Consider the following 12,781-nt stretch of genomic DNA (forward strand, 5'->3'; position numbering starts at 1 on the left):
AGCTTTGGATTTCTAGGTATTTTTAGTGCCAGGCAAGTTAAGTGGTCATGCATCATTTCAAATGGTATCCTCTCTAGCACACTTGTAAAATTATCTGAGATGCACATTAGATCCCTTTTCCCTCAATTTATTGAATAGCCAGATAGTTTGCCAAATGAATTTATTATAAGTCTAGTGGGTTAGGGACAGAGGCTACTGGGTCCAAGATGTATAAACGTCGCCTCAAGTCCTCAACTGGCAGCTTCATTAAATAGTACCCGCAAAACACCAGTCTCAACGTCAACAGTGAAGAGGCGACTCCAGGATGCTGGCTTTCTAGGCAGAGTTGCAAAGAAAAGGCCATATCTGACTGGACAATAAAAAGAAAAGATGAAGATGGGCAAAAGAACAGACACTGCAGAGAATCTGCCTAGAAGGCCAGCATCCCGGAGTCGCCTCTTCACTGTTGACGTTGAGACTGGTGTTTTGCAGGTACTATTTAATGAAGCTGCCAATTGAGGACTTGTGGCGTCTGTTTCTCGGCCTCCCACTCGTCTTTCTATTCTGGTTATAGCCAGTTTGCGCTGTTCTGTGAAGTAGTACACAGCATTGTACAAGATCTTCAGTTTCTTGGCAATTTCTTGTGTGGAATAGCCTTAATTTCTCAGAACAAAAACAGACTGTGTTTCAGAAGAAAGTTATTTGTTTCTGGCCAGTGAGTCAGAAGTTTACATACACTCAATTAGTATTTGGTAGCATTGCCTTCAGGTTATGTCAGGTTTATAGGCCTCCTTGCTCACACGCTTTTTAGCGTATAGGTTTATGTAAACTTCCGACATCAGGTGTGTTTTTTTAATAATTTTTTAAAAACATTTTTTGCAGACTTGGAAATGAAACGGTAACATTTTATTTTTATTTTTAATAAGCGGTGATGGCTTCCCGGGTGGCGCAATGGTCTAAGCCACTGCATTACAGTGCTAGCTGTGCCACCAGAGATTCTGGGTTTGAGCCCAGGCTCTGTCGTAGCCGGCCGTGACCGGGAGGTCCATAGGGTTTGGCCTGCAGGGATATCTTTGTCTCATCGCGCACTAGCGACTCCTGTGGCGGGCCGGGCGTAGTGCACGCTGACCGAGTCGCCAGGTGTACGGTGTTTCCTCCAACACATTGGTGCGACTGGCTTCCGGGTTAGATGTGTGTTGTCAAGAAGCAGTGCGGCTTGGTTGGGTTGTGTTTCGGGGGACGCATGGCTCTCGGCCGTCGCCTCTCCCGAGTCTTATCGCTGCAACTCCCGCACAGACAAGACTAACTACTACCAATTGGATACCACGAAGTTGGGGAGAAAAAAGGGGTTAAATAAAACGGAGAGGAGATCTGAAGGAGCGAGTCTACTCCATGCGCACTAGCGCCCCCTCAATACTTAAATTGTTCTATATTTCCACAGAGGGTCAGCCGGTGAAGAGGAAGAAGGGTCCAGCCCCCAAGATGCTGGGGAACGAGGTGTGCAGCGTGTGCGGGGACAAGGCCTCGGGCTTCCACTACAACGTGCTGAGCTGCGAGGGCTGCAAGGGCTTCTTCCGCCGCAGCGTCATCAAGAGCGCCCAGTACTCGTGCAAGAACAACGGCCGCTGTGAGATGGACATGTACATGCGCCGCAAGTGCCAGCAGTGCCGGCTGCGCAAGTGCCGCGAGGCGGGCATGCTGGAGCAATGTGAGTTGTCTGTTTGAGCTACAGTTCCCTGTGGCAGCCATGTTTTAAAATATTTTTTTATATACACCTTTATCTTCAAAAACACCTGTGCTTTTTTTAATGTAATTTTTTTTACCTTATGTAGGGGTTGTGCTAAAAAAAAGGTAGAAGATGCACTAATATTAAATGTAGAGATACTGATTGGAGATGGCTTGGCAAGAGCTCTATAAAAATATATATTTTTCCTACTTGTCATAACTGTTCTGATTTTGTGTGTTCCTGGCGTTCCCAGGCGTTCTCTCAGAGGAGCAGATCCGAGGGAAGAAAATGAAGAAGAACGAGGAAGAGACTGCACGCACGTCTGCCGTGGTGACCCCCACCCCGGTGCCGGAGGTGGTCCCGCTGGAGCCCGAGCAGCTGGAGATGATCGAGAAGCTGGTGGCCATGCAGAAGCAGTGCAACAAGCGCTCGTTCATCGACCGGCCCAAAGTCACGGTGATTGTCTCTGAGTGTCCCAATTCTTTTGATGCCACAGGGCAAACTACTAACATATGGCATGCTAGATATCTTAAACAGTTTTGCTTGATTGACAGTTGCACTAATGTAGGGAATGCAACATTTCTGCATTCCACAACACCTCCGCTTGTTCAAAGACATGTTAGCCAAAAATACTGCACAAAATATTGTTGTCGAATTTTGGGCAAATTAACTGTCATCTAGACAATTTCTGGTAGTTCTGCATGGCTGAGCACATGGTGAAATCTCTGCATTGTATTAGGTGTGAAACATTTTTATTGAATAATTAATCTATTGACGTCTTTGTCGCCATCTAATTTCCAGCCGTGGCCCCAGAGTCAGGACCCCCAGAACAGGGAGGTACGGCAGCAGCGCTTTGCCCACTTCACCGAGCTGGCCATCATGTCGGTCCAGGAGATAGTGGACTTTGCCAAGCAGTTGCCTGGCTTCCTAGAGCTCACCAGAGAGGACCAGATTGCCCTGCTGAAGACCTCAACCATTGAGGTGAGTCATGGTTTTTCTAGTGTATCTCCTCACCATTTAACTTCTTTCCTCTCATATTTCCTCTCATATTCTCAGACAGATTTGATATTGTCTTTTGCCTTCTAGTCAAGACCACTGGGGGGGTCATGCCTGGCTCTATATCATTATGTTGGTTTTCAGGATCACATGTCTCAATATGTCAAGTAGATGATCTACTTTGCAGGATGTCTCTCACTTTATCCCCAGTCACTGATGTGCCTTGTTTTTCTGCAGATCATGCTGCTGGAAACATCGCGGAGATATAACCCTGCCATTGAGAGCATCACGTTCCTGAAGGACTTCAGTTATAACAAGGAGGATTTTGCCAAAGCAGGTACAGCATCTTTCCTTTTTGTCTGAGATGTTCATGATCCACATTCAAACGGCAATCAGTCAAAAACAAGCTGCTCGCCTTCAACCACCTCCTGTTCTGTACCCCATACTCCAGGCTCTCCCACCCTTTTTTCCTCATGACCACCTTTTTAACATTAAAAAAAGTAATTTGTTGTTTTTGAAGCTCATTTCCTGCAATTCCATGTAGTTTTTAACAAGATTCATGACATCTTTTAGGTAGGCTATTTGAACTCTGAAGCATTTATTTGGACTGCAATTTCTGAGGCTGGTAACTCCAATGAACTTATCCTCTGCAGCAGAGGTAACTGAGTCTTCCTTTCCTGTGGAGGTCCTCATGAGAGCCAGTTTCATCATAGTGCTTGATGGTTTTTGCGACTGTGCTTGAAGAAACTTTCAAAGTTCTTGAAATGTTCTGCATTGACTGACCGTCATGTCTTAAAGTAATGATGGACTGTTGTTTCTCTTTGCTTATTGGAGCTGTTCTTGCCATAATATGGACTTTACCAAATATGTTATCTTCTGTATACCACCCCTACCTTGTCACAACACTGCTGATTGGCTCAAATGCATTAAGGAAAGACATTTCTCAAAATACTGCAACTTAACAAGGCGGAACCTGTTAATTGAAATGCATTCCAGGTGACTACCTCATGAAGCTGGTTGAGAGAATGCCAAGAGTGTGCAATGCTGTCATCAAGGCAAAGGGTGGCTACATTGAATTTTTTTCTTCTTTTTTTCCCCCGCATACTACTACATGAGTCCATGTGTGTGTTTCATAGTTTTGATGTCTACACTATTATTCTACAATGTAGAAAATACTGAAAAACCCTGGAATAAGTAGGTGTCAACTTTTTACTGGTACTGTGTGTTTTATACATGCATGCATGCATACATACAGTACACAGGCTGGAGGTGTATTTACATATATAAAAATCACACACACACCCCTGAAGTCAAGGAAGGTCCCGCACCCACTCAAGGGAACTTTGGTGCAACCCCTGCCATACTCTGTGGAGACATTGACCTCTTACCCTTAACCCATATTTATTTCCCTCTCTCGCTCTCATCCCTCTCAGGGCTGCAGTTGGAGTTTATCAACCCCATCTTTGAGTTCTCCAAGGGCATGAATGACCTGCATTTGGACGAGGCGGAGTACGCTCTGCTCATCGCCATCAACATCTTCTCTGCAGGTCAGAGGTCAAGTGGTATGCTAGTGTGGAACAGAGCTCATATGCAAGGTACCTTTATTACGAAGGTCTGGACATCGACGTAATCATTTTGGGACGATACCAATATGAAATATTTCCTTTGCGATATCGATTTTTAAGCTATTATCGGCCTATACCAATATGGTCACTGATATATATTGTGCATCCCTAGTAATCATATGCGGAAGCTTCCAAAAACATTTATGGGAACAGTGCCGTTTTCAAAGATTCTACAGGGCTTGCAGTGAAAATATGAAGTGAAGTAAAGGTGGCTGTAGATATTTTGAAAAACTTTTCAGTAAATAGAATGACAGTAACACGTTTATGATACGGTACCTTCAGAAAGTATTCCTACCCCTTGACCTATTCAAAATTATTATAGCTTGAATTCAAAATGGACTGAATAGATCATTTCTCACCCATCTACACATAATACTCACATAATGACAGTGAAAAGAAGTTTAGAAATTGTTGCAAATATATTAAATACAGATATCTAATTTACATAAATATTCACACCCCTGTTAGTATCACCTTCGGCAGCGATTACAGAGTCTTTCTGGGTAAGTCTGAGCTTTGCACACCAGTGCAATGTGCAAATATTTGCACATTCTTAAAGCTCTGTCAAGTTGGTTGTTGATCATTGCTAGACAGCCATTTTCAAGTTTTGCCATAGATTTTTAAGTCTATTTAAGTCAAATCTGTAACTAGGCCCCTCAGGAATATTCAGTGTTATCTTGGTAAGCAACTCCAGTGTATATTTGGCCTTGTGTGTTTATTGTCCTGCTGAAAGGTGAATTTGTCTCCCACTGTCTGTTGGAAAAAATAGGTTTTCCTCTTGGATTTTTACCTGTGCTTAACTAAATTTTTGCCCACAATTCCTAGTTCTTACTGATGACAAGCATACAGTTGAAGTCGGAGGTTTACATACACCGTAGCCAAATACATTTAATCCTAGTAAAAATTCCATGTCTTAGGTCAGTTAGGATCACCAATTTATTTTAAGAATGTGAAATGTCAGAATAATAGTGATTTCAGCTTTTGTTTCTTTCATCACATTCCCAGTGGGTCAGAAGTTTACATACACTCAATTAGTATTTGGTGACATTGCCTTTAAATTCAACTTGGGTCAAACGTTTTGGGAAGCCTTCCACAAGCTTACCACAATAAGTTGGGTGAATTTTGGCCCATTCCTCCTGACAGAGCTGGTGTAACTTGGTCAGGTTTGTAGGCCTCCTTGCTGGCACACGCTTTTTCAGTTCTGCCCACAAATGTTCTATAGAATTGAGGTCAGGTCTTTGATGGCCACTCCTCCAATATACATTGACTTTGTTGTCCTTAAGCCATTTTGCCAGAACTTTGGAAGTATGCTTGGGGTCATTGTCCATTTGGAAGACCCATTAACTTCCTAACTGATGTCTTGAGATGTTGCTTCAATATATCCACATAATTTTCTTTCCTCATGATGCCATCTATTTTGTGAAGTGCACCAGTCCCTCCTGAAGCAAAGCACCCCCACAACATGATGCTGCCACCCCTGTGCTTCACGGTTGGGATGGTGTTCTTCGACTTGCAAGCCTCCCCCTTTTTCCTCCAAATATAATGGTCATTATGGCCAAACAGTTCGATCTTTGTCCCCATGTGCAGTTGCGAACTGTAGTGTGGCTTTTTTATGGCGGTTTTGGAGCAGTGGCTCATTCCTTGCTGAGTGGCCTTTCAGGTTATGTGGATATAGATACTTTTGTACCTGTTTCCTCCAGCATCTTCACAAGGTCCTTTGCTTCTGTTCTGGGATTGATTTGTACATTCATCTCCAGGAGACAGAATGCGTCTCCTTCCTGAGCAGTATGACGGCTGCGTGGTCCCATGGTGTTTAAATTTGTGTACTATTGTTTGTACAGATGAACGTGGTACCTTCAGGCCTTTTGGAAATTGCTCCCAAGGATGAACCAGACTTGTGGAGGTCTACGATATTATTATTTTAAAAAATAATAAAAATTTTGAGGTCTTGGCTTTTGATTTTCCCATGATGTCAAGCAAAGAGACACTGAGTTTGGATGTATTTCACGGCCCACCTTCACAGGTACACCTCCAATTGACTCAAATGATGTCAATTAGCCTGTCAGAAGCTTCTAAAGCCATGACCTCATTTTCTGGAATGTTCCAAGCTGTTTAAAGGCACAGTCAACTTAGTGTATGTAAACTTCTGACCCGCTGGAATTGTGATACAGATTATTTCACTTATTCACTGTATGTAAACAATTGTTGGAAAAATTACTTGTCATGCACAACGTAGATGTCCTAACCGACTTGCCAAACTATACAGTTGAAGTTTACATACACTTAGGTTGGAGTCATTAAAACTCATTTTTCAACCACTTTGCAAATTTCTTGTTAACAAACTGGTTTTGGCAAGTCTGTTAGGACATTTACTTTGCATGACACAAGTAACTTTTCCAACAATTGTTTAGACAGATTATTTTACTTATAATTTCACAATGTTGTTGATCTCCTTACCATAGCCACTAAACTCTAACGGTTTTAAAGACACCATTGGCCTCATGGTAAAATCCCTGAGCGGTGTTCTTCCTCTCTGGAAACTGAGTTGGGAAGTATCTTTGTAGTTACAGGGTGTATTGATATACCATCCAAAGTAGAATGAATAATAACTTCAATGTCTGCGTTTGACATTTTTACCCATCTACCAATGGGTGCCCTTCTTTGCGAGGCATTAGAAAACCTCTGGTCTTTGTGGTTGAATCTGTTTTAAATTCACTGCTCGACTGAAGGATCTTACAATTACAATCTGTGTGTGTGGGGTACAGAGACGAGGTAGTCATTTAAAAAATCATGTTAAACTCCATGCAATTTATGTGACTTGTTAAGCAATTTTCTTATTTTGGCTTGCCATAAAATGGGTTGAATACTTACTTTCAATTAATCTATGATTTTTTAAAAACATTCCACTTTGACATTATGGGGTATTGTGTGTTGGCCAGTGACACACAATCTAAATTGAATCTGTTTTAAATTCAGGCTGTAGCACACTAAAATGTGGAAAAGGTCAAAGGGTGTGAATAACTTCTGAAGGCACTGCATGTGTTTGTTGAGGAGTTCACTATGAATGTGTTTTATTTTCCACTTTGGTGAACTTTCCGTGCCAATCACTCACTTATTTTCACTCGCCTCGCTGGTCCCTTCTGTTTAGACTTCTTCCGCATTTATGCAAAGAGTTATAGGATTTCAAAATATGAATGTCTTGACCTGGGTACTACAGAGACCTTGCCCATATGTAGGAAGTAACATTCAACAGATGTCTATGCATTGTATTGGGTATAAAACGTGAAGCTATATTCGTATGTTCCCCAGACCGGCCCAATGTCCAGGACCATGAACTGGTGGAGCGACTGCAGCAGCCGTATGTGAACGCACTTCGTTCTTACATCATGATAAAGAGACCAAACGTGAGTGCCCTACTTTTATATATGATTTAACTTGCACAAGCCACCATGTGTAGGTTTTGAGGATGTTTCAGTTTTCAAATACATACTTGAGTCCGCGTAGAGAGTTGAATTCAATTTTGAAATTCCAGTCGGTACAGAAAATGTATTGAAATTCAGGTCATGAGTGAGGAAAATCCAAATTGAAAGAACAGGAAAATGTTGGGTTATAAAAAAATAAATGTAATGGTCCCCAACCCTGAATGACAAGTGGGGTTAATATTAATCTCTCTTCCTTCTAGGATCATCTGATGTTTCCACGCATGCTCATGAAGCTGGTCAGCCTCCGCACCCTCAGCAGCGTCCACTCTGAGCAGGTCTTCGCCCTGCGCCTCCAGGACAAGAAGCTCCCGCCGCTGCTGTCTGAAATATGGGACGTCCACGAGTGACTCCAGCCGACACCCTCGCGGAACTCTGCCGCGCTCCGCAAACCTGCGTACTGGGACGGACAGAAACATTGGGTTTGTCTTTCGAGTGTCTCGAAAAAAAGACTTGAGAATGAAGCGATGCCTCCCAGGATACCCAAACACGACGTATCAAACCTACAGATCGGTTGCCAGATTGGAGGACAGACTGGGACACTAATCTCATGGGGAGGTTGGGGCAAAGAAATAGAATTACCAATTTATATTAATTCTATTTCTATGGGTTGAGGATTGTGCACACCTGATTTCTCTCCCTCGCCCATTTCGTTATTGAAGGTGAGACGGGCTTGTGGTGAGATTGTGCTGCCATGGTCAGTGTAGCTCAGACTTGCTAGCCAGTGTTCACCATTACATCTACTGATATCTGTTGATAGGCCGATCACGAGACTATCTATAACGACAATTGCCATGAAGGTTTTGGCAATGCCCCCCTCTCCAGATCCACATCATGGATGATAACCCCAAAGTGAAAATAAACAGAAAAATACATGTTAGCCCTGTGCTGCAATGGGATAGGATACAGAGGTATCCTAACTGCTGCCCAATGTTAAGCAATGTGTCTTATTGGTGTCCACTGTCCAGATGACTGGTAGGTCACCTGCTTGATTATTGTTGTGATTTAGCAGTTTAATAGTCAGCCATCTGATTTGTTCTCCTGTCGGTGAAGGAACAAGAAAACAATTCTGATTGGTGTTGAATTGTTTAAGGTAAAGTGATTGGAAGTGTTGGTATAGAGATGTGTAGCCTACCACTTTCAAGTGCAGGACCCCCACCAACCATTTTGTAAATGCACTCAAACATTGATTTACATGTACAAAGTATATATTAATATGACAAAATATATATATATATATATTTAGTATGCCCACAAGTGAAGACATCCATACAAAATGACTTGTACAATCACTCACTTACGCACAAGCAAGCAGTGATTTAAAAAAAATAATGTAAAAGCATCACTGGATATGTGAGGGCCAAGCTGAGGCCTTATACACTGGAACAACTTCAATGCTACGTTAGGGAGTAGTAAGCTTAGGCCAGGGATAGGCTTCTTTGATGCAGCTGGGGGCACAAAAAAAACGGAACTCCACATGCAGTGGGTCTGCGTACGCACAATCTCCCCCGCCTACCCTGCGAGAAACATTTTAGCGCCCCCCCCCCCCCGACAGAAGCGAACAAATGTTTAGTTTTACAGCTCATTTCCTGGAATTCTACACAATTTTGCCATAGGCTGGAGGAAAATGTTTGCGGTTTTTAATAACTGATGGGCCCCACACTGGTCGGTAATTCGACCATGCTTACTACAAGTTTATATAGCTGGCCGCTAGACTAACTTAACAATTTAGCTGACATGAGCTAATTGACTGATGCACAACCAAATTTCACATAGAATATACAAACTCTCAACAGTAAGTTGAGGCCCTGACTGAAATTAGTCAGAGGGGTCCGCCAGTTGCACATCCTTGGTTTAGTTGTATGTACTCTCCTCCCTTCCCCCAAATCAGCATGGTTCCAGACATCTGAGTGGCAATTTCATCCAGATGTTGAAAATGTGCTTTGCATCCCACAATAGTTGGAATAGCAAAATAAGTTAAATTGCGCTCCTTGTGTGGGCACTGCAGTACTTTCTGCAACTGTAACAATTTTGGGTTACACTATAACGTTCATGAATAAACCACTGTAAATGTTTAGAAATGCTTACAAATAAAAATGAATTACTCAATAGTTTTACCCTATTCATAAATGGTGGTTCGTGAATGTTTATAATAGTCTTACCCATTTCTAATAAGGTCATAGGATTTTACTCGACTAAGCTGTTACTCATCAGTTCCCCCCCCATGATGCTGTTTCTATCACAGTCCTTTGTATGATGATGACTTTGCTAATGTGACATTTATGAAAACAAACGTTCAGAAGGAATTAGAGAAGGAAAGCTTTTCTTTTTGTTGATGCGATTTCTGATTGACAGACTTATTTGTATTTATTTTTCATTACTGACCCCACTTTACAACTCAGATCAGTGTGAAATAGAGGAGAGTTGAGGACTCCAAGACAAAATGGGGGAGATTTATCATAAGTTGCACAATATGTCAAAGTAGCACAGCGATAAGGGAGTAAGCTATATGGAGCTTTCAGTTAGGAGAAGAAATCAATGCAATTATTTAACAAATATGTGTAATATTAGGGTTGGTGGTTTTCTATTTGTAGTTTGTCAACCATCAGGTTTTTATGGCGATTTGTTTTATTTAGTTGGGTTGATATTGAGATCGTCTTTGATGGAGCTGACTCATAGCCTGAAGATGGTTCTTCTACACACTATTCAAAGGGTTTGCTCTTCCCTGGGCATGCGTGTGTGGAGCCATCTATTTTGAATTGCTCTTGAGACTTAAATTGCAAAACCATATCCCAGTTTTCATATTTTTCCTTTCAATATGTAACTCATACCAGCAAATGATTGTCTACATTGAAATGACATCAAATCACATACAAGGTATGTGATTTAATGGTATGGGGTCTTTTAGTCTAAATGTTTTCAGTTGTTTAGAATACAATGTTAATTATTGTTAATACTGTAGATAACTCAAAGTTGACTAATAGCATTTACAATGTTCTGATGTGCAGAACTCATTTAATCCCTTCTCTACATCTTAAAGGGTGACGCTGTAAACCATATTGACATAGAAATGCAAACTTATTATTTTTTTAACACTTTAAGACCATCTATATTCTGCTTTATATGTATAAATTAAAACCTGACAGATATTGTAGCCTATTGGCAGATTATATATTTGTGTACGAACTGAAACCAAAAACCACTAATTTTCCCGAATTTTCATTTTTTTTGTTGATTTATTACAATTTCAAAGTGATTTGAGTTATGCTTATTCAAAACAAATGCTTTATTGTAATTAGTTCTCTTAAATATCACGGCCAGTAAAATAAATGTATTGTATTTATTTACCCACACTTGTTTGGGTGTTTCTGTTGTCAAATAGAGCAGTCAACAGGTTATGGCTATTTATTAATTATCAAAACAGCTTGTAAAATACAGAATGAATTTGGGCAACTTGGAATCTCTACCTTGGTATTTTACTGCATTGACAAGTATTTACTTTATTACAGAGCGGGCTTCATGCAATTAGTTTTTAGTCTTTTCAGGGTCTAATTTCTGGTCATTTAAATGATATGCTTAGTGACAATTCCCAAATAAATACTGAACAAAAATATTAATGCAACATGTAAAGAGCTGAAAAACAATCCCAGCAATGTTCCATGCGCACAAAAGCTTATTTCTCTCAAATGTGCAAAAATGTGTTTACATCCCTGTTACGGCGCATTTCGTGTTTGCCAAGATAATCCATCCACATGACAGGTGTGGCATATCAAGAAGCTGATTAAAAAGCATGATCATTACGCTGGTGCACCTTGTGGTGGGGACAAAAGGCCACTCTAAAATGTGGAGTTTTGTCAACACAATGCCACAGATGTCTCAAGTTTTGAGTGTGCAATTGGCAAGCTGTCTGCAGGAATGTTCATTTCGCTACCATAAGCTGCCTCCAATGTCATTTTAGAGAATTTGTCAGTACGTCCAATCGACCTAAACTGCAGACTGTGTAACTAAGCCATCCCATGACCAAATCATCCAGCTTCTTCACCTGTGGGATCGTCTGAAACTAGCCACCTGGACAGCTGATGAAACTGGAGTATTTCCCTCTGTATTAAAGCCCCTTTTCTGGGGAAAAACTCATTCTGATTGGCTAGGCCTGGCTCCCGAGTGGGTGGGCCTATGCCCTCTCAGACTCACCCATGGCTGTGCCCCTGCCCAGTCATATGAAATCCATAGATTAGGGCCTAATTAATATATTTAGTTGACTGGTTTCCTTATGAACTGTAACTCAGTAAAATCTTTGTTCAGTTTACATTGTAACAATGACTAAAGGTACACTAAGCAAGTTTTAGTTGCTAATGAATTCAGTGTTGGCAATGTTTTCTTAAACTATACAATCCTTGAATTTCTGGACAATATTTAGGGACCCTTTATGTCCATTAACTAATTTCAGTTAATTGGATGTGAAGGCCCTGCATTCAGTATTGGACTAAGAACTGACAATAACAAATCCACCCAATGTGGCACAATGCAATCATTTGACAAATGCATGTCAAATGTGTATTAAAGTGTTCTGCTGTAGTGCAATATGATTATGAATATAAATATACACAGTAGGCTGACTAAGCCCACAGTCAAGTCCTACAATAAGAGCTATGATACTAATATTTGTGTAAACTATTCAGTTGTTCTGTGGGTGTCACTGAGTGGACTGATACCCCATGTAATTGAACCACAAGCCATAGGTAAGGCTGTACAGATAAGTATGCCCCCAATGCAATCATGAACTCTAATACATCCACAGTGCGATGTCAACTGATTGTTAAATGTATATAACATGCCCACCTTGTTTAACATTATATTGTCCACCTATGCCATGATTCAACTGTCTGTTTGCATCACTTTCAATGAGGGACTTTTATTTTGAAGACGAACCGCAAATTCCACGATTGTGGCTAGCTTCACATAGGTCTCACAATTGT

General features: G+C 41.2%; 1 protein-coding gene across 6 annotated transcripts in view; it reads left to right on the forward strand.

The window, feature by feature from the left end:
• Positions 1-11,158, forward strand: part of LOC109895544 (oxysterols receptor LXR-alpha) — a 30,302-nt gene extending 19,144 nt beyond the window's left edge. For 2 of the 6 annotated variants that reach the window (XM_031830620.1, XM_020489308.2), the window contains exons 3-9: positions 1,421-1,687; positions 1,959-2,167; positions 2,507-2,686; positions 2,939-3,038; positions 4,135-4,296; positions 7,636-7,730; positions 8,009-11,158. In XM_031830620.1, the coding sequence (XP_031686480.1) occupies positions 1,421-1,687; positions 1,959-2,167; positions 2,507-2,686; positions 2,939-3,038; positions 4,135-4,296; positions 7,636-7,730; positions 8,009-8,155 (1,160 nt within the window). In that variant the 3' untranslated portion in view covers positions 8,156-11,158. The remainder of the gene's footprint in view (positions 1-1,420; positions 1,688-1,958; positions 2,168-2,506; positions 2,687-2,938; positions 3,039-4,134; positions 4,297-7,635; positions 7,731-8,008) is intronic. The other 4 variants (XM_031830621.1, XM_031830624.1, XM_031830622.1 and 1 more) reach the window with 4 other exon arrangements.
• Positions 11,159-12,781: the final 1,623 nt, after the last annotated feature.

The sequence above is a fragment of the Oncorhynchus kisutch genome, linkage group LG8 (genome assembly GCF_002021735.2).
Source record: "Oncorhynchus kisutch isolate 150728-3 linkage group LG8, Okis_V2, whole genome shotgun sequence".
Lineage (NCBI taxonomy): Eukaryota > Metazoa > Chordata > Actinopteri > Salmoniformes > Salmonidae > Oncorhynchus > Oncorhynchus kisutch.